This window comes from Crocodylus siamensis, chromosome 5 (assembly GCF_052110815.1).
Source record: "Crocodylus siamensis isolate JL-2025a chromosome 5, ASM5211081v1, whole genome shotgun sequence".
Taxonomy (NCBI): Eukaryota; Metazoa; Chordata; order Crocodylia; family Crocodylidae; genus Crocodylus; species Crocodylus siamensis.
Window position 1 is genome coordinate 181586548 of NC_143399.1, and position 22772 is coordinate 181609319.

Genomic DNA, 22772 nt, shown 5'->3' on the forward strand with positions numbered 1-22772 from the left:
ATATCATTTTTTTTTAAATTGTTCTTTGGATATGGAACATTGAATTTTCAGCCTGGGGCTGCAGTACAAAAATTCAGGCCAAGTTATAAGACTACGAAAAAAATTGGGGAGTGGAGACTGAGGCTTATAATGGAAACACTGATGAAACATTAAAGGCTGTACCCATGGTGCCATTAAAATAAAGGAAATAAATATCCCTCAAAAGGGGAACAATGTTAGTCCTGATTTCTACTGCAGTTACATTTGTATTTATGCAACTTGAAAATTCAAGAACATAACTGGTAGAATGAACAGGAACATCACAGTACATTTTAAGTTTTCCCTGTTGGACCTGACCTGTTAAAGTCTTTGGTAAATCTGAAAGCTCTCTGAAACTTCCCTAATACGTATCTATGTTTAGCCAGATACCAAATTTGGAAATCTGCCCATAATGAATACTGAACAGCATACACCACGGACAATGAATTTTGGCATTTAACACTACTCTGGTCCAGAATCACTTTAGCATGAACTGCAGTTTGCTATAGCCCAGTTTGTTTGGTTTAGAGGGGCAGAGAGGTAGGAGTCATGAATCAAAGATCAAAATGAACATATTTTTACTTCTACTGTATTCTAGACTGTCAATATTTTATATAAAGAAAAAAATAAAGAAAGCTATTATGCTTTTGGCTTTCTGTCAAATGCAGTACTCAAACGCAGTACTCAGCAAATTGGTGATGGCCTTAACTGACCCAACTTTGTTGGAGATAATGTTTGTAAAAGGCAGTTAAGTCTCTGAAATTCTACAGGCATTTATTAACTACTTACTGTGCACCTGAAAGAAACAAGTTCATGAACAGAGTGGATAAAAATTTGTTTAAACATAAAAAACAGAAAACGGGACATTTGAAATATTTACTCAAATATTAGATGAGGTTCCCCACACCAGCTGGCATAGGGAACAAAGCCTTTTGTCTTATAAACGCACAAAACGAAATCTCACTAAATAAATACATCGTCTATCATTAAACTGCTGCCAAAAGCAGCATGTGCTCAGTATGGATACGAAAGATTAAACAATTAATCATTTAACCAATAGATAACCGGTTAGCTTACCGGTTATTGCTTAGCTCTAGGCAGGCATAGTCTGGCAGAGAAGGTGGGGAGGGGAAGGGAAGCTACACTCTGCCCCAGCAGGAACCAGGTGGCGGCAAGGGAGGCAAAAGGGAGGGAGGAAAGGAAAGCGGGAGGTGCAAGGGGGACTAATACCCATAGCTCAGAGACAAGCAAAATAAGGCCTACGGGCTGGATCTGATTGGCAGTGGACTCCAATTCCCAGCCACCCCTGTGCTGTGAAAGCTTAAGGCTGAGGTTGCCACGGAGACCAGCCACTGCCATGCTGGCAGGGCACGAGGATGCTCCAAAGCCGTCGGGATCTTGCAATGGGGGCAGCTTGCTCCGGAGCCAGGGCAGAACCATGATCTGTAGCTTGCATGCTCTAGGTGGCTGGAGGCTCTGCCCTGGCTCCTTACAGCGGTGACAGACTGGTATGGAGCAGGGGCAGAGCAGCGATCCCCTGCCTGTACACCCCTACCCAGAGCATGTAGGCTACAGATCACAGGTCTGCCCTGGCTCCAGAGCAAGTTGCCCCCATCGCAAGATCCCAGCAAGTCCGGAGCAGCCCCCTGCCCTGCCAACATAGCAGCAGCTGGTCTCCATGGCAACTCCAGCTTTGAATTTTCACAGTGCAAATGCTGCTGGGGTCTCCATGGAGACGGGCCTCAGTCATGCAGGCAGGGGCTGCTGGGAAATGGAGTCTGGCTGCCAGCCAAATTGGTCATTTTGCCCATCCCTGCCATAGCCTAAGAGGAAAACAGCAGGTGGCCTAATGACTCATTAACTAAGCAATTAGCTGCTCCCTTACAGGCACTCTCTCCCTCCCAGTGCCAGGCTTCACATGGGCTGTGTTGTTGAAAGGGGTTAGGGTGCAGTTCCCAGCAGCAGTCATATCCAAGCTGCCATGTTACTGGGGAGCCATTTAACCAATATAATTAGAGGAGGTTAAACAGATAATTTTCTTAATGATATTTACATCCCTAGTGCTTAGTAAGAGGCCAGCTATGAAGTTGATTAAAAGCAGCCAACATTGAGCATGACTATAAAAGCACATGGCCCATACTGGGCAAACCTGCTGATGGGAATCCGCCACAAGGGTGGGTGAGTACAGTCCACGTGAATAAGATACATCATAGTGCCCATTAAACGTAACCCTCCTTAGTGCCGACTTTTTTTCAGCTTATGGTAGTCCACTGCACTGAATGCATTTCAACGACTTCTTCACTCCTACAGCTGAACTGTGCCTTTCTTTTCCATTTCCAGTGATTCCTGTTTCTTCGCCAGCCTTAAATGCCTGGTAAACATTAAAAAATTGGGCCCCAAGCAGCTCATCCAGAATCTCCCTGTTGGCCCGCCCCTCTCTGAGTCAGGCACAAATAATTACTGTGGCCTCGCACTCCATGAGGTGAAGCCAGACCAGATTCCCTTGCACCTCATCTGCATATAGATCTTCGGAGGATCCCAGGACTCAGGACAAGAACACCAGGTTCCAGGCACAGGTTAGGGCTTATTAGTACATGGATCCTCCATGGGGGTATATGGAGTACACACGTATGTGTGTTGAGTGCTGAGCTATGGGATCAGTACTGACTTATGGGATCACCATGACTTTAAATGCTGCTGACCCTGCTGGGGCCCAGCCCAATGAATTGGATGGTAAATCACAAGCCTCTGGATTAGGACTAATATGCACAGTTTACTACATATAAGAGGTGCCAAAGAACTGCTAAAAAGTGTGGAGTACCTATGCTAAAGCTTACAGCAGTTTCAAAAAAAAGATAACATCCATCAACTCTGGATAAACTAAGTGTGTAGGTAATACATGTAAATTGCTACAGCCATGTTTAATTTCCAGGTAACTGCTTCAAAATTTGCTCCTCACTTCCATGTGCTCAGGGAGAGCAGGATCTGACAGTAAGGAGAGGGGGGAGGGGCTGCCATGCTAAAAACTTGGAGAGAAGCAGAGAGTAAGGCTACCTGATCTCCCAGATTTATTTTCCCTGCTGTGGCAGTGGAAACGGTACAAATGCAAGGAAAGACTCCAATATTTAGATTCTATACCTGGAAAATTATAAGAGACTTACAAAATTTCTATATACAGAATCTAATTATTGGGGTGGTCATCTTATAGTCACAGTCAACTGCTATTCAAGTAAATATGGTATATACATTTTTTCTTTTTAAAACTAATTATTAACATCTACTAAATTTGAAAGTATGCCAACTTATGTAAAGAGTTACATTTACTACAGTCAGTGAAAACCATTTAAATATAGAACAAGATTATTCAAAAGTAATTCATTTAACAGAAATTACCAGCTAAGCACCTAGAAACAGAGTTTAAGTGCTAACCTAGCTTTTCACAGCAGTAGGCTCTTCAGTGGGTTTGTTTACATGGTTCAAGTTCAATGATTAGTTCAATCAAAAATTAAGAAACAGGAAAACTTATTTTCTTCCTAGCTCTCAGTAAAAAGAAGATATGAGAGGTTGGAATTTACTAGTTGTAGAATTTTCTTGGACATCTTGCATCAACTGCCAATATAACTGACACTCTCCAAAGTATTAGAAAATTCTTGATGTTTACCAAATACCTCTTCAGCAAAAAATTTAAAAGTATGCCAAACTACATGATTTCCAAACTGATGCGTCTCTTTATTTGTTAATGATGGTCTAGAATAAAAAAATGAAGATTCTGAAGCCAACTGCAATTTCAAGGCTTGAGTTTCATTAACAATCAATATTCCTACTCTTTCAAGAAGGGTCATTTAATGTAACCAAGGAGCTTAGGCTTTGGTTTTAAATTCTGTCCAGAAAACGGAATCTGCATCATTGACTCCCACTGTGCCCCCTACTAAATCGACAGCATTATTTCCTAGAGCTCTGGCAGTCTCCCATCCATGCAACTACAAAGCTATGAGAATTCACAAGACTACAGTACCCAAAAGTTTTGACAGCAAACCAAGACTAACAGAGAAGGTTACAATCCTGTTTCTTCTGAGCTGCACAACCATTACCAAAAGAACTGCCACAATTTAAAGCTTCTTTGTGCTTTAAACTTTATTTACCTTTAAAATCTGAAAACAGGCTACATCCATCAAAAATTCAACCTTTTTTGTTTAAGTCCAACTCTTTTTACAAAATCTTTTGTGTAATGTAGCCTTCATTATCTGTTACAGCACAAAATTTAAATGACATGTGGTTAGAAGACTCCTGATATTCAAACATGATGTATGTAATTTTATTAAGCATGAGCTTAAATATTTTAAAAATAAAAACAGATGATATCCAGCTGAAGAAAAAAACCCAGCATAACAGAACTAAGATGAAAGCGGGTTTCATGACAGTACATTTGTTATGTCCTAGTATCATTCTCCTCTACCTGTCATGGCTTGCAAAATGTTCTGTCCATAATAAGCCTGATTTCTTCATCTTGACCTTCTACATAATTCTGCTTTCTCTTAGATCCCTGCCAGAGACCCAGTCCATGTGCTCTTTAATTCATTTTGCTCTTAAAGATCTTTTCAGCTGTTTCCATGTCTCTTTTCCTTGCTTGCAGAATAGTATTACCATATTTTCTTGCACATAACCCACATCTTTTCCCCCAAAATCAGCTAGGGAAAATTGGGGTGCACACTATACGTGAGGAAAAGTACTCCCCATAGATCTGAAAATGTGTGTGGGAGAAGATGGAGTGGACCTAGTACCACAGCTCTGGGAGCCACATCAGATAACGCTGCCACAGCTCCCCCCGCCCCCCCCACCCAAAACTTTTTGACATGGGGAACCCCTTTTCCAACTACATTCCAGATTAGGACAGCATAGGAGTTGATCTGCGGCTCAGAGCGCCTGGTCCAACTCAGCATACAGCTCCAAACCTAGCATGCGGCCCCAGCACCAAATCAGGCCTCACCATGTCCTGCAGCCCCAGTGCCAGTACGCTAAATTGGGCCTTCCCACAGCATCCCAGCTCATGGCCCACAATCCCAGTGCATGACCCTGAGACCTCTGGCACTTACCCATATTCCACGATAAGATTTTTTTTTTCCTTCTTGGGGGGCTTTCCGAAATAGGTGGCATGTTATATGCAAGAAAATATGACATTTATTGCTGCCAAATGGCACGTGGAACAGTTTGGCTCCACTCCAGTACTCAAAACTTGACACACTACTTATTTGTATCCTTTCCTGAGACCAATTTCTTTCATAAATTGTCGGTCCAAATTCCATGTCCATATTTTTTTTAATAAATGATTGCATGAGTTCTTACGGTTCCAAACTATTCTTGTAAATATATATTAAAACATACGGTACACTACCTCTTGTGCTAAGGGATTACCATATTTAGTCAAATACAAGATGTGGTTTTTTCCCCCTCAATCACCCTGGGGGGCAAAGGCCCCTTCCTTGTCTTACATTCATATACACAGAAACCTCACTAACTACACTATTAGTAAACTGCTGCCAAAAAGCACCATGTGTACAGTAGTGGAAACAAACTTTGAAGTTTTACTAGAGGCAGCCAACACTGAAGGCATGACTATAAAACAAATGGTCCATATTGGAAAAACCTATTGATGGAAATGATTTTTCTTTTTGGTGTGGCTTGGGGTTGGGGGCAGGGGGGAAATAGGCAGATGTTCTCTCTACATGGAAGTGGCACTGGGCCCAGAGATACTGTAATACTAGGCTGGCACTGGGAGGGCCAGACCCAGCCCAGACACCCTCCCCTTGGTGCCAAAAATGCTTAATCATAGTCAAAAGGCCAAGATGATGATGGGAAACTACCACAAGGATAAGTTAGTATAGCCCATTTGAGTACAGTCCCCCTCAGTGCCAACTCTTTTTCAAGTCATGATGAGCCATAACACTGCATACATTTTGACTTTCTCTTCACTCCCACAGCCAAATTTTCCACATTTCATGCCTGTTTTCCCCATTTCCAATAATTCCTGGTTCTTCACTAGCTTTAAATGTCTGGCAAAAACCACCAAATGGGGCTTCAAACAGTTTACTCAGAATCCCTCTGTCAGCCCCCAGCCTGGCACATATGACTAACGTGGCCCCACCCTCCATGAGGTTAAGCCAGACCAGGTTGCCCTATGCCTAAACTGTGTATCAATTTTTGGAGGATCCCAGGACTCGTGACAAAAACACCAGGTGCCAGTCATGAGTGTGGGGCTGATCAGCACACAGGTCTTTTGTGGGGGGGGGTGTAGCTGGAGTACACAGATACTGAAATGTGGGGTTACCATGGCTTGAAATAGTGTTGACGCTACCCAACCCAATGAACTATGTAGTAAATCATGAGCTTTTTGGCTTTGGACTAATATAATGTATAGTTTCTACTATGTATAAATAGATGCCAAAGTGCTGCTTAAAAGTATGTTTATGGAGTACCTGTGTTAAAAATTGCAGCAGTTTCAACAAAGGTAAAACCCATCAATTTTGGAGGAATTAAGTCTGTGGGTACTACATGTAAATTACTACAGCTACGTTTATTTCAAAGTCCATTTTTTCAGATTTTCTCCTTACTGGCATGTGCTCAAGGAGAGCAGGGTCTGACAGTAAGGAGGGGGAGAAGGGTCTGCAAGGGAAGAAGTTTGGAGGGGCAGAAGGCAAAAGGGCTACCTGACCCTCCTGATTTATTTTCCTTGCTGTAGCAGTGGGTGGGGGCAAATTCAAGACATATCTGCAAAAATTAGACTCTATACCTGGAAAACTGCATCAAATTTTCCATATTTAAAATCTAATTAATTGGAGAGGTCATCTTATAATCAGGGCCATCTTACATTCGAGATTAAATTAGGCTGTAAAGAAATAGGCTGAAAATGTTACAAAAATTTTGGGAGTTTTCCAAGGATCTGAGGACAATTCTACAGAAACATCTTGAACCACAGCAGATTTTCCTACATGTATTGTACCCGTAAGAACAACTTCCAGTGTTCACCAAATTAGTATTTTTTTTAGATGTGTAGTAGCAGAAAAGACAGAAGGTTGATGAAATTCTGGTCAGCCACCTGGGATGCTTCTCTCTTTATTCAAACTATAAAACTAAAACACAAGCAAGAAACCCCCCCCCACAAAACATGTTTTATGTAGGACATTAATAACATTAATTCAATTTACTCACCTATAAATGGAATGGATGCCAAGGAATCACCAGGTGGGCTGGAACCAGATGCTTTCCTTTCTTCTATCCTTTTTATATGAACCTCTCGACGAGCATCATTAGGTAACCAACAGGTGGTGTCCGAGACGGCTTCCTGATCATTTACTGCAAGGATGTAGGAGTGATGTCTCAAAGGTTGAGGAGTTTGTTGACCAGAAGGAGACTTTTCTCGCATGACAACAGTAGCCTTTTCATTTTCCGTAATGTTGGGCTGCTGACTGTCTGGTTCAGAGTGAAGTCTCAGAGGCTCAGTTTGTTGACCAGAAGGAGACTTTTCTTGTGCTTTATCATTTTCCAGAATACTGGGCCACTGAAGTTCGGGCTCAGAGTGATGTCTCAAAGGCTGAGGAGTTCTTTGAGTGGAAGGAAACTTTTCTCCTGTAATAATGGTGGCTTTATAATTTTCCAGAATGTCAGGTTGCTGAAGCTCAGGTTCAACATTGTGCCTCAAATGCTGAGGAGTGGGTTGGCTGGAGGGAGATTTTTCTTGCATAACAAGGTTGTCATCGTTTTCTAAAATATTGGCTTGCTGCACTTCAGACTTCTTTGCATCTTCCCTTTCAAAATCTTGAATCTTTTGTCTGATGGAAATATCAAATTTATCAGAGGTAGTTGAACTCTCACCTATTTGTTGAACAGGTTTGGCAGAAGCTGCAGATAAAGAGGGGGATTGGATGCTCTCATCAGTTTCTGTTTTGTGGTCTGGGTCACTTTCTGCTTGGATCCTTGATTGTTGATTTTGCAGATCACTTTGATCCAAGTGATTTACTGCTCTTTGGTCTTTGGCGGCAACACCATCCAGGTTCTGGTTAATGGGAAATAATGCTTTTGCTACATAGGGAAGATTCTTCAAAGAGTTACTTTTAGAACCCCTAGCTGTCACAAGGGGTGATTTCTCTTGTGAAGTGAGTGTAGTCTTTGAAAATCCACCAGCAGCTTGCAAGTCTCTAGTAGGCTGCAGCATTTTTATATCTGATGGAACTTTCTGGAAATGTGTAGCAGATACACAGGCTCTACTACCAATTCTGCTATTGTCTGAATTATAAGCACCTGCAGCCACAGAAAAATGCGGACCTCGAAGGGACATATGGAATGCATGCTGTCTAGATCTCTCATAAATTCCTCGTCGATCATCCTGTTCAGTAAATCCAGACCATTTGTAACTCTTTTTTCTGTCTCCATTTGAATCTGTAACAAGACTCTCAGTACAAAAGTTTTCTAACATGTCACCCTGTTTGCTGAGGTAATCCCATGACCGAGTCTTGTGGCTCCTAGCACTAATAGATGGTGAAATTAATGCATCTTGTGAAGCACTTCTTGGCCATTCTTTCATCAATACTGATTCTTCCAACCTTTCCTGTGATGCGCTTCGCTGACGGATCTGAACAGACTGTGGAACCCTATCACGAGAGGTGCTTCTACGTCGTACCTGTGGAGCAGTTCGATTGGGCATCACTTGATTATAGTCTGTTGTGCTTTGGGAGGCTGCTCTCAAACTATTTAATCTTTCCTGTATTGTTCGGCAACCATACATGTGCAAACGTCTATTATCTATATATTCTTTGTAAGTTTTGTAGTTTTTCCAGTCTATGTGCTGCTGGGAGTTTGGAGAAATGCAGTGATTAGTAGAGACAGGAGGAGAACCTGCAACTTGAGTAGCTGGTCTAGTGCTTGAGATCCATTCTGGATGTCCTCCATAATTCCCAGATTTACTTGGCATTCCAGTGTGATCTATTGGCCCTGTAATAGAAGTCTGAGGAAGTACAATGGCAGTGGACACTGAAGAGGGTGATGATGTTGTCCATACTTTTGTTTTTAAAGTGGTTTGATCCTTTAAACCATATCTTACTTCCTCTGTCCTGTGTGATGGGCCAGTATGATTGGTTCTAGATGATGACAAGTCTACAGCCTTCTCAGAAGGCACAATAACAGTCCTTACGGTTTCATTGCAAACACACACAGCTGTATTTGATTTTGCAATGTCTGTTGGTGATGGAGGCACTTGTATTTCCATTCTATAGGCCCTGTCTGGCGGTGTTAATGTCCGTACTGGTCTACTGGCTTGCTGTTTGCCCAGAGAAGAAACAGAAGGTGATTTGTCACTAGGATGTGACATGACAGAAGCCATGGCTGCTTTTCGAGGATAACATATTGATGGTGGTTCAGGTATGTTCTGAGCATTGCCACTGTAGGTTTCATTGCCTTTCAAATAGGCATCTTGGGAATATGCCTGTGAATGGATAATTTAAAAAGTGTTAAGTCATAGAAGGGGCAGGGGCAGGGGCAGGGGGCAAGGAATCATCACCCTGGCTTTATATCATGCAGTGGCAAGATAAAGCCCCTTGGTAGGGACCATATCCGATTTTCAAGTAAATCTCTAAGTACATATGAACTGAACCAAAAAGCTAATCAAAACATACAAAAACATTAATTTTCATGTGGCAAGAGGAGAAATTTACTATATGAAATCACTAGAAAAATAACCTGAATTCTGAAAATGGGTGGAGGTAGAAGGAAAGATTTCTCGAAAATGAAGAGCACTGATCAAGCGAGATTAACACTTTTTATGATTTGCTCCAATCATTCCTTCCATTTAAGCCTCTTGATGCTGGGAGCTAGGATTTCACAGAAATCAAGTGAAATGGCTGTATAACAAATTCAACAAACACTAGAAAATTCTCTTTCCTTGCTATATAAGTAGTAGATAATATTTGTGCACACATGCTTCTCTCTGAAATATGTTTCACATGTAAGAGGCAGAGCTGTTAAATGTAAGAATAAATTATAACATCTCTGTTGTCAGCCAACACCCCTTATATAATCTTACGAGTCCTACAGAAGATGGATTCAGAAAGTGACACTAACTGTACTGCAATTTTTTTTAAAAACAGGAAGATAAATATGAAATACATGCACACCTGTTATTGCCTATACATCTTTATAATGAGATGCGCACTAAAATTTGAAAATAATTGACTCAGCATATGCAATAATCTGTATTTTACCTTACATTTAAGAGCCCAACTTCTAAGAAAAATTTTATATTACATTTTGCACATTTAATCAGCTGTCTTTTACAAGAGACACTTCTGTAATCACTGTGAAACTAACAGCACATACACCAAATGAATATCAGGCATACAGATCATTTAAACAATCCAATGCTATTTAAAAACTTTAGCATGACCTCGTTTAGTTAAATCATGATGAAATAAAGAGACAACATTGAGCTTGCCAATGCAGCAGAAGACTGAAATGATTTCCTAGGGCTTTTACACAGTGAGGTGTGGTATCATATTACAGCATTTCCTGCTCAAATCACAACATGCTCACTTCAGACAATCAACGTGCCCTGTCTTAGCATTAGACAGGCTGTAAAACCCCAAGTGCAGCCATAAACATAATATTAAGAGCAAAGTACTGAGGGTAAGGGTGAGGCACTTACAATGCTGCTGCAACAAATATTATGTTGAGTATTAGTTAAATGCAGAATATTAAAGCAAACTGAAAAGAAATCAACCAAGTAACACAGGCACATACCACAAATTAACAGGTTAAATACTCTGAAAAGAATTTAGCTAACCAGAATATCTAGCTCATTTCCACCAACTTGCAGGTTTAATATTATAGAGTCCTACAAAGCCATACAAAAAAAACCCACATGCCTTACAAAATCAGAGAAATGGCTACTGTACATCTCTTACCAGTGCTGTGACATCCTTTGTAAACCGCAGCTGGCAGAAAACAGGAAAACAGAGTAAAAGCTGCTTACGGATGTAAAGACAGAATTATGTTGTCATATTGAGGCTGAATACAGCAAGCTAAAAATACGTCTACACTGATTTCTCTGGAAGGTACCAACAGAGGAAAAGGGCAGTGAAGCATAAAAAATAACTTCAGCTTCCTTGCAAGCATGTCTCTTTCAGGCTCTACCTGATCCTTGTACTTAGTCCCTATCCTTCTGGAAAGCCAAATGCATTTGTGCCATGTTGCCTTGGTGCATCTCTACTGCTGCTTGTACAGAGCTCTGGTTCTCTGTAATAAGGCTTCCCTTCCACTAGAGCAGCATTGCTGTCTCTCATCTCTGCTGAGCTGCTACCATTCCTGCTTCCAAATGACGAAACCAAGGCTTCATTATGCATTTAAAACAGTGCACCCCTTACTCACATATATCAGAACATAACCACAAGCTGTCAGCTGACTGCAGCTGCTTTCACACTGTATATCTGAAATTAGAGAGATGATTCTGCAGAAACATTCTACCCATATAATTATTTTTATTTCTCATGTTTCCACTCATGAAATAGAAGCAAGCTGTGTTCCCATTACATCTTGCACTTTTTGTCTGCTTGCTCCCTTAGAGAATATAAAAACTGCATTTCTAGACCTTTTATATGTAGCCATTTATGATGTTGGTAGGCTCCCAGTAAGATTTTTTTTAAATAAAAATTGGAAGGAAGATGAAGACCCAGGAAAAAATGAAAGTGACGCACTAGATAGTATGCAGAAAAATAAAATAAGAGAGAATCATGCTACATTAAGAAAAATGCAACATAGTTCTCCCACACAGACAAGGATCATATTAACATTTTCTTTAAAAACTAATTTATAAAGTGTTTTGGGCTAGGAACAGACATTACACATAAACCTGTTTAAGTGATCAGAAACTGGTTTAAATCTGTAACAGATCCAGTGTACATCATCCAGTTTGGAAATGGCTGAAATGGGTTTGAGATAAACCTGTCTGAATGTAGGATCAGCCTTAACTGAGTTAGCTCAAACCGGTTTATGCAATGTCTGTCCCAGATCCATTCCTGCTTTAAATTACACTAGAGTCCTTCAGCATCCTGGCGTGCTTTTTGGGCTGGGTGGGGCTCTCTGTTCCACAGCAGGGCTGGCCCTACCCATCTGCTTCCTGGCCGGAGCTCCGACAGAGACTGCAGGTACAGCAGGGCCTGCCTGGATTCCCTCTGCTCTCCCCCCATCTACTCCCTAATAAGCACGGATTTCCTCTGCCCCCTCTGCCTTACACAAACACCTCTCAGCATTAGCTAGCTGACCACATGCTGGCTAGGGTCCATGCTGTGGCAGATGGGACAAGGGCAGAATTAACAGGTAGCTGGTAATGTCCCTGTGAGGTGATAAACACCATGTTATCAATTCCCTGCCGAGTAGGTCAGAAGTGGGGCAGGGCCTCCCTAATCAGAGCATCCTGTAAGGGCCTGGCCACATCCCCCCTCAGTTCAGTACTGTCGCAGGGAAGGGAGGGCTGCTCTGGCATCCCCCAGCTTCTAGCCTGAGCCACTGCAGGCATGTACCTGCATTTCTGAGATGTCTGTCCAGTTACAAAAACTGATCCAGCCTAGCCTGGTTAGACTACCCTGCAAAGATTGAATCAATTCAGTCTCAGGCTTTTTGAATGTTTGTCCATAGCCTTAGGGTTTGTAAAACTTATCCACTACAGTAACACAACAGAAACTGACTGAAGAAGTGCTAAGATCTAAAACTGACAAGTTCTGGAGAAGCCCCAGATTACAAATTAAATAGTTATGGTTCTGACCAACAAAATCCAGTAAACTTTACATTTTGGTACATAACTGTGTACTGATACACAAAATAAGACATAAAAGACTGCTTTTAAATTATTTTGAAATATTTTTAAATGTTATAGCCATTTGTAAGTAAACAGATTTACAACTGTGAGAAAGTAGAAATGGTAAAAAAAAAAAAAAAAAAAAACAAATTTCCAAGGTACTGGAAAAAACTCACAGAGAAGTAATTCAGATCAAAGCAGCATATCCATATATGTATTGAAATATATATATTTATTTGAAATATATACGTATCTATATTTATATATAATATACTGTATATACATATTAATATATTTTGCATGTAATATATGTAATTTATACAGATATAATATACAAGTATAAAAATTAAGATAAATAACACATTAAAATATAAATCTATTATATATATATTTTCATATTAATTGAAACATAATATATATCATATATACATGATGTTTGACTGGAAACTTCATGATGTTTTGATCTGAATTACTTCTCTATGGGCTTTTAGATCTATAATATATATAAGGTATGTATGGGGGGTTTATATAGGGGGGTCTAGAGATTGGGGTCAATTTTTACCAGTTAAATCATTCCTTCTTTAATCCCAGTTATGGCCTGCACAAAATTACTGCGGCGTTTAAAGAAAGGAACGCAGTTCATTTTATTAGCATTCCAATAATACTATACCTTGAGGAAACAAATGGATGAGATATTGGTCATTTTTTGTTATGGAGTATTTTAACTTTTGGCCAGCAGGTCAAGAAGCATTTTTAAGGAGGTTTAAAAATAAAGAAAAGTTGAAGTGCATCAATAGTCATTGTCTGGTATATACACGCTTATTTGGATACAGCTGACAAAATATGAAGAAAAGAAAATACACTTTGCATATTCTTGTTAGTCCTTTAATTCTTCTGAGGGAGTTAATACATGAAAAAGATAAGTAGAATGCTCTTAATTCTGTTACAATACAAATTGGGCCACTGCAGTTTAGCTTAAACTACAGTAGGAATATTTAGACGTCTAAAAGCCCTAAACAACTACATTCCTGACGCAGATTGTTGACAAGGACCTAGGATTCCAATGAGAGTTGTAAACTGAGCATATGCAAGTTGGTTGTGGCATTATCATCATGGTCATCAATCAAAAGCACTGCTTGGCAATTCTATAAGCCCTTCTTCTCTCCCCACCTAAAATGAAGCTCTTTGAAAGCTTGTTATAAAATTACAGCTACACTATCCTCCCAAAGCTGTTGCTATGCTTACATGTAAGTTATGGGAAATGTAGCCATGACCAGAATTGGATAGTTCTGGGGAAACTGTACAGTTCAAACAATTAAGAATAGGATACAAAAACTTACACCCCCTCAAATGCTCATAGTGACTATCGCCAAGTTATGCTCCAATATTTTATCATCTAAACCAGTTGTTTTCAAACTTTTCAATCAGAACACCACCACAACTTTTTTTGATTTGGTAGCACCCTTGTTTGAGAGCCATTGTTATACTTCCTCATCTCAGTGTACTGCTTCTCAACCAGGGTTCTGCTGCATGTATTTGGGTTATCTGATAAAAGTAAGGCAGGCAAGAGCAAAGACTTAACTAGGGAATTTTGCATCCTGGGCAAAATTCCCTGTACCCTTGTGCTCTTACCACATCCTTTCCTAGTCCGACTCAGCATGCTCTTTCCAGTAACAGAGGAGCACAAGACAGTCCCACCTTCCCATCCCACTTCTGTTTTCAGTAGTAGCATGTGGGGTCAGACTGGGAAGGGCTTAAAGCTGCAGCTGTTTTTTGATCTGCCTGCACAGGAGACATACAGGACACATCACCCACATTATAGCACCCTGATTCACCAATTTAAACAATTTAATTTGACTAGGTTCACGTTCTGGTGAATATATTTGTAATGCAAAACAAAACAAAACAAAAATGCCCCAAACATTTTCAGTTATTGGCATATTTGCAAGCACCAGCTTTATTTGGAGTGGGCAAGAAAGGGCACCAATCCCTGGCACTCTCTTAGCAGGGTACCAGAATGGCTGCTCCTCAGACTCTGGGGTGCTGCAGCAGGTGCAGGGACTCCATGCCACTGCTGAAATAGTAGAGGCTGGAGAAGGCAGACACCTCTGAACCAGCAGCAGCCAGGGATTCGAGTCCCTGGGGCAGGTAACACTGGTCTTTGCATCTCCGTGTATCAACCCACTGGGAATGCCACATACTTATATTTTATGAACTCAGTTGCATATTCAGACACTTTAAAACACTTGTAATTACTTATTTTGATATATCTAGAGCTTAAAGTAATAAGACTGCTGGTAGGAGATGGGACAAGACAGAGAAGAGGCTATTGTCACAGATACATGCTTGAAATCTGCCCTGCATGTAAGCAGATTTACTATGCTCCCTTCTGCCTCTAGGCTCACTTGAACCATTACACACAGTACCAGGCTGGTCACCAGTCAGCTACACCCAAATTTAATGCTGCTTTCAGAAAACGTGATCTCTCCCATACAGATGCACATTCAGATCTTTACTAGACCCCCTCGCCCTGAACAAAAGCCCAGAACAGTACCTATGCTCATCTCTGGTTCACCTCTTTACCCACACAACAGGTAGCTCCTGCAGAAACATAGCATCTGACATGCTTGTATACTTACATGGTTTTTATTTGTCCAGTTTATCAACTTAAAATCCAGTCAGACTTGTCCTTCTAATTCCTTTAGACATTTTTGCCAATACTGCCTTTTATGGTAGAATATCTCAAAAAATGGATTTCCATAGTCTGTTCAGCATGCTTTTCAGCACTTAGCATAACCTCCCCTCAAGCACAGAAGATGGCACATTTATCCTTGAAACTTATTTAGCTCCAAATTTACATGGCCTGCGTGCACTAGCAACTTTCCATAGCTCTTCAGCTGTTCTGGTATACTGTGTAAAAAGCAGTTCATAGTGCAACATTTAATCAAGGAGGTCGAAAATGAGATTACAAAAGCGTATCAACACTTACTTCCTCAACCTTTAGGTCTGAGTCATGCAACCTTTAATGCTCTTTATATATAGTCTTTGTTTTCAGGGTTTTTTTGACAAGATCGCATTAGATACTTTTTAAAGACATTATCACAGGGTAAAAATCTCTATACCAATGCTAAAAAATACCCTCAATCTAAAACTGCCAACAAGTTTAATGGTCATAAAATTGTCAGAACCATGTTTCAATGTTTTTCAAAAAATTTCATTTTTCTTTTTTTTAAATTTAAACAAATTATTACTTCAACTGAATTAAAAAGGTCAACATTGAAATTAAGTACTTCAAAAATATCAAAATGATTCATTTTGCTTGAACCAAATGGAATTTTTTGGGGACTTGTCTATTTAAAAAAAAATGTTGCTGATTTTTTCTTAACAATTTTCATATCATAATTTATTACAGAAAAAATTTAGAATCTTGAAAATTTTTCCAGGATAAAAATCTCTCCCACCCAGCTTTAGTAAATGGGAGTCCTTCTACTGACTTCAGCCAAACCAGGAATATACCCTTAGTTCCTTTTTTAATAAGTAAAGTAGACATCACAGAAATTGATAATACTTGCATTGAAAAAATTTCCTAATCGTTACTGGTGACTGGATTTTGAAGGCCTGTTTCCAGGAAATGAATTTATTAAAGATCTATAGGCACATATTACACAGATACTTGCTCACACTCTTATCCCAGCAGTCATCAGTGGTCCAGTTTTTGATTCCTCTTCTTTGGTCTCGAGTATTATGACCTTTTTTCTACCAAGTGTATTCAACATGCTGTTGCTAAGATCGTATCTTGGCTAATCACTGACCTCTTAGGAGTCCCTCACTGGGCCCCTTTTTTCCTTCTCCAGAAAAATACCAAAGCTTCTGTTCTTCACCTTTAAGGTCCTGCAATGCCTAACCTTAGGGGATGCAGCTAATCACTATACAGACTGCAACTTTTACCCCGAAGGTCTCAATCTTAACTGCCTTCCTGTCAGCTTCCCCCTTAAAGAGCCTCATGTTCTCTCTCACGCTGAGCCTCGTGTACTGAAAAGCCTTACCGATACAACCCACAGCGCTTCTTCCTTACCTCCAAATTCATACTCAGTTCTCTTCAGGGATACAAAATCCAAACAGCTGATCAAAACAGTATACATTCAAAACCTTTTTTTCAGTAAAACAATGTGCTTCTTCATCAGCATATATTAATTTCAAATTTCAGAAACACAACATACCAATTGGAGGATGTCTTCATCTTTTGGCATAACGCTAAGTTCCAATATGCAGTCACTAAAACACAACAGAATAGATTATTCACAATTTGAAAAGGAGATTTTCTTCTGTGTTAATATAGGGAGAACAACACTGATTAAGATGCAGTCTACTTGTTTCCTCAGGTCAGAACTATTCAAGCATTCAGGGTGTAAAAGTTAAAATTCAGTGAGGCTTCACATGGGGTAAATCACCATCAAGTTTCAATCACAGTACTGCCAATGAACTCACTCTTTTTCTCTTTACAGTCTGAATTGTATTTACTAAGGTTCACATGTATATGTAATACGTTAAACATTAGAGATATGTTGTTATAATGCATAAAGATTCAGTCGAATTCACAAGCAGTAACATCCTTCTTGAACACTTCACCACACAATGTAATACTGTTTATTGAATAAAGCCTCTTTTATTCGGGAAGTTGGAACAAGAAAGTTAGGGGCACACAACATAATTACACTAGCCAATTTTTTTTATTTTGCATTCACATGCAACTTTAAAAAAAAAATTATGTTTAACCTCTGAGCTAAATAATCTGACCATCTTCCAGGCAGAAACGCAGAACATCTACCATTACAGCTTAGCTGGCAAGCAGTAAAGAGCAACTTTGCCCTCATGAATACAACTATGCTACCTATGAAATTGTGAACAGTCTTGCAAAAAACAAACAAACCCCTCAATGGAAACAACATTTAGGTCAGGAAGTTACAAATTACTAAGACCTCTTTAGAAATTCTTAGACAAAACTGAAAGTAGCAAACTGTGAATACAAAACTAAAAACTACAAATATGTAGCACGCTCATAAACTGCTGGACGCTGTCATTTAATCCAAGAGTAGACTACGTCTAGTAGCAATGCAGACATCTCTACCATACTACTGTGCTTTAAACAAATCATGAAAACATCAACTAATACTACATTAGTTATTCAAAATGAAACATTTCATAATGGAAGAAATATTAGTTGTTTATTGGTGTGTCTCATGTCAAATTTGGGTCATTGCATTACAGTTACTAAACCCAAAGGCATCACTGTCAAACCAGAAAAACAAACCAGCCAAAAAACGTAACAGGCTTGAGGAAACTGGTCAACTAATCTTTGGGGTTGGAAAAGACATTTCATAGATTTCAGACATTAGGGCTGGAAGGGACCTTGGGAGATCATCGAGTTGAGCCCCCTGCCCCAAAAGCATGAAGTCAGCTAGGGTCAGAGGATCCCTGCAAAATAAGCAGCCAAACACTTCTTAAAGCAGTCCAGAGTAGGTGCTTGCACCACCTCTGGAGGGAGCCTATTCCAGGCCTTGAGGGCTCAGACAGTAAAGAAGTTTTTCCTTATGTCCAGCCTAAAACGGTCTTGGAGGAGTTTGTGACCGTTGGACCTTGTCATCCCTTGGGGATGTTCCCCCAGATCCTGATGTACATCCCTGATGTACTTAAAGGTAGCCACCAGGTCCCTCCTGAGTCTGTGCTTTTCCAGGCTGAAGAGTCCCATGGTGCTCAGCCTCTCATCATAAGGCCTGTTCTCCTGACCTCTGATCTTGTGCACGACTCTCCTCTGGACTCTCTCAAGCTTCTCCACATCCTTCTTGAATTGTGGAGCCAGAACTGGATGCAGTACTCCAGCTGTGGCCTCACCAAGGCCAAGTACAGTAGGAGGATGACATCCTGGGATTTACTTGAGAAGCAACTATGGATGCAAGCCAGAGTTTGGTTTGCTTTCCCACCTGCAACATTACATTGGTGACTCATGTTCATCTTGTGATCAATCATGACACCCCCCACCCTTTGCCCCTGTTGAAGATCAGGCCACCTCAGGCCTCTACACCCTTGTTGGGGCCTAGACCTTTATGGCCTCCGCCCCTTTCCTCTCACTGGTTCCCTTAGCCTAGGCCCACTGCGCCAGACCTGACTTCTGGGCTCCAGCCCCAATCCAGTCCTTTCATGCTTCTCACCCTTATTGCACTTCACACCCCTGGCTCTGCTTCTCAACCTCTCAGGCTTCTTGGCCCTCTTGTGCTTCAAGCCCATGGGCCTTGGTTGGCACCTTACAGCACCCTGAGCAAGGCCCCTGGCAGGGTTAAAAACAGTTGCGTGCCCCTCTGGCAGCACCATGACCTCTTCCCCTGAAGTCACAACCCAGTCCATGGATTCATAGATTTATTAGCTGGCACCAAAATATGAGCCCCCAGCTCCAACTAAAACTCCCATTGGCTATATAACAAAACCCTCCTCATCCTAGGTCTTCACTCCCTACAAGCCCTCTGTTCCCCTTAAGCCCTGCCCCTTCCTGTCAAGTGACTCTCCAGTCACCCACAGGGCTTTCCACTCTTGGCCTGATAACTCCTCTGTGGTTTAGCTCAGCTCCCTGCAGCCTTTGACTCCTGGGCTGCCTAGACACCTGCCCCAGTGTAGCTTGCTACTTTGCCCCTATTTCCTAGGAGAGTTACTCCCCCAGGGGCAGCCTCTGTCTGAGCAGCTACAGGTCTGCCTGTTTGCTGGCAGCCCGTCTTCTAGCTGCCAGTCATCCCAGATGGCTACTCTTCGTCTTAGAATAACAGGAGCCCTCTGGGTACATGTTACAGCAGTTGCAATAAGCAAATATAGCAGTGGGTTCAGGTGAATGGGGCAGGCCTCCAAATCCTTGGCAAAGACGTCCCAAACTAATTTCATCTTCAATAAAAAAGTCAGGACTCTAAGAAATGTATTCTTCATGAAAGCAATGCCTTGCTCTGGAAGGAATAACGTGTACTTAATTCTTTTTCATGCATGAATTATTCTGTGGTTTATTTTCCATTTGCTACCAACTATAAGCAAGAGGTGACATTCCAAATTATGGAACTGGCATCTTGAGTGATATACTGATATCCTAAGTGACAACTGATACATTGAGTGATATACTGACAAAACTCTTGTTCGTACAGTTGTTACAGGGGGCAAGAGGAAAGGATTTTTGCACAGTCAATGCAAAATATCAAGCCATATCTCTGTTTTCTACTATATACAGACTGTGAAGAGATTTTTTTCCATTCAAATATGATTTAAGCACTAATTTGCAACAAGTCACTAAGAGAAGCCCAATACCTTAAGACAAGATACTTGTTTGAAGTGGTTATATAAAACGTGATTGTTAATAGACGTCATGGACAGACAAATAATACATGTAAAACTTTCACATCCACCACATACAATTCATGTACACAGACTAACATACTTTGGTAGAACCATGTAACAGTCATTCCCTCCTTGCTTCAAATGTATTAATTTGGCACTCAAAAAAGTCTTACCTGTTCTGAATTAAACCAATTACTTGAGAATATGTTTTTCCAATAACACTTTCTCCATTGACCTTTATAATTCTGTCACCTACAAGGAAAAGAAAAAAAAAAAAGACAATGCTGTATTCTACATCTCCCTGGGATATGCCACAGCAATTTTTTGCTTGCTTTGAAAACAAAAAAACCACAAAACACCACCACAACAAATACCTGTTTGAACATAAACAGGTATAACAATATCAGATGTTAGCTTAAAAGTCCGATCTCCAAAAAGGAACTTTTGAGGCACTTACTTCTGTAATGAGTATAGGCTCTTTTTTTTTTTTGCATACAATTTTCAATCTAAATCTAAGGTTCGTATTTTGGGATTTAAAAGCAATTTTGATTCACATCTCAGTTGAAATACTCTCTCTTTTCCAGTTAACAGATAAGGAATATTTTCTCTTCTCCTAGAGACAGTGATAAGTTGCTTCAATTTTCTCCTGAGGTAAAAGTCCTTAGCATCAAACTTATGCTGTTTCTACGTCTTCAAGGCTCAAAGTATCAATAACAAAATGATAGTGCAGTGGGCTAATTCCATGCCATTTTGATTAATACTCAAGTCAAAATGCACTTTCTTTCACTTTTCCAAGAAGTCATTTATAAGTTTACAAAAGTATCTCAAATCTGTTGCATTCAGGGGCCCTCTCCGCAGGTAAAGAAAGACAAAATAGGGCCTATTGCATGATCGACAGTCTCACCTCCTGCCATGCCACGTGTACATGGCAGAGGGCATGACTGTGAGACTGAATTACATTCCATCATGCTTTATTGCTGGTGCAGAGGGAACCCAATCCACACTGCACCAGTAAGAAGCAAATTCCCACAGCTGGGAGACCAGCAGGTGCAATCTCCCAGCTGTGAGGGTGACCCATGAACCCCTGCAGCTGGTGATCACAGCAGCTGCAGTCTCCCCATGGTGGAGTGCATGGTGCACCCCCACAGCTGGACGAATGCAACAGCTGTAGTTTTCAGCTGTGTGGGCACAGGCTACAAGCACAAATTAAAGCTGAATAGAAATCACCTATAAAGTTATTACACACCTTTCTTCTGCATTTGAAGCCCAGATCTGAGATGTCACAAAAGGATTATTGAGGCTTATCTGGCCCTCTGACTACTACCCCATGGTGCTCATCCATGTGGGCACCAATAACACTGCCAGAGGTGACCCTGAACAGATCAACAGTGATTACAAAGCTCTGGGTGCTAGGGTGATGGGGACAGGGCTCAGGTGCTGTTCTCCTCAATCCTTCCAGTCAAGGGGAAGGACCTTGTTAGGAGCAGACATCCTGCAGATCAATGCATGGCTGCACAGATGATGTCACCAGCAGGGCTTTGGCTTCCTCGACCACAGGATGCTGTTCCAAGAAGGAATGCTAAGGAAGAGACAGGATCCATCTCATGAACAAGAGGAACAGCATCTTTGCAGACAGGCTCACTAACTTAGGGAGGAGAGATTTAAACTAGGTTTGCTGGGGTATGGAGACCAAAGTCCTGAAGTAAGTGTGGAAGCAGGTAACCTGGAGGAAATACAAGCAGGAAGGGGGCAACAAGGGAGGCCTGTTCATTCTTCCTGAGAAAGCAGGGCAATTGGCTAGTTACCTCAGCTGTCTGTACATGATGCACGAAGAGCCTGGGAAACGAGCAAAAAACTGGAAGCCCTCACACCGTCTCATAACTATGACATGACTGGAATCACAGAGACTTGGTGGGATAAACAAGGAAGAAGAGGAGGAGTAGTTGTGATTTATGTAAAACAGCAGTGTGATTGCTCATACTGCAACAAGGGTAATGATGTGGTGGGTGTCAGCCACAGACCACCAGACCAGGAGAATGAGGTGGATCAGGCTTCCTTCAAACGGCTAGCAGAAGTTTCCCCAATCACAGGCCCTGGTTCTCACGGGGGACTTCAACTGCCCTGACATTTGCTGGGAGGGCAATACAGCAGCGCACAGGCAATACAGGAAGTTTTTGAAGAGTGTTGGGAACAACTTCCTGGCGCAAGTCTTGGACAGCCCAATGTGAGGCCATGTTCTTCTTGACCTGCTGTTGACAAACAGGGAAGAATTGGTGGAGAATGTAGAAGTGGACAGTAACTTGGGCAGCAGCAACCACAAGATGATTGAGTTCAGGATCCTTAGGAAAGGAAGGAAAAAGAAGAGCAGAGTAAGGATCCTGGAATTCAGAAAATCAGACTTTGACTCTCTTAGGGAACTGATGGGCAAGATCCTCTGGGAGGCCAGTCTGAGGGGGAAAGGTATCTGAGAGAGCTGACTGTATTTTAAAGAAAATTTACTGAGGGCACATAAACGAGTCATCCTAATGTGAAAATTAGCAAGTATGGC

General features: G+C 41.1%; 1 protein-coding gene across 6 annotated transcripts in view; it reads right to left on the minus strand.

The window, feature by feature from the left end:
* Positions 1–22772, minus strand: part of ARHGAP21 (Rho GTPase activating protein 21) — a 163804-nt gene that overhangs the window by 35000 nt on the left and 106032 nt on the right. For 4 of the 6 annotated variants that reach the window (XM_090047362.1, XM_090047364.1, XM_090047360.1 and 1 more), the window contains exons 5-8: positions 20398–20476; positions 17077–17131; positions 10968–10997; positions 7225–9493 (exon numbers count right to left, since the gene is read on the minus strand). In XM_090047362.1, the coding sequence (XP_089903488.1) occupies positions 7225–9493; positions 10968–10997; positions 17077–17131; positions 20398–20476 (2433 nt within the window). The remainder of the gene's footprint in view (positions 1–7224; positions 9494–10967; positions 10998–17076; positions 17132–20397; positions 20477–22772) is intronic. The other 2 variants (XM_090047365.1, XM_090047363.1) reach the window with 1 other exon arrangement.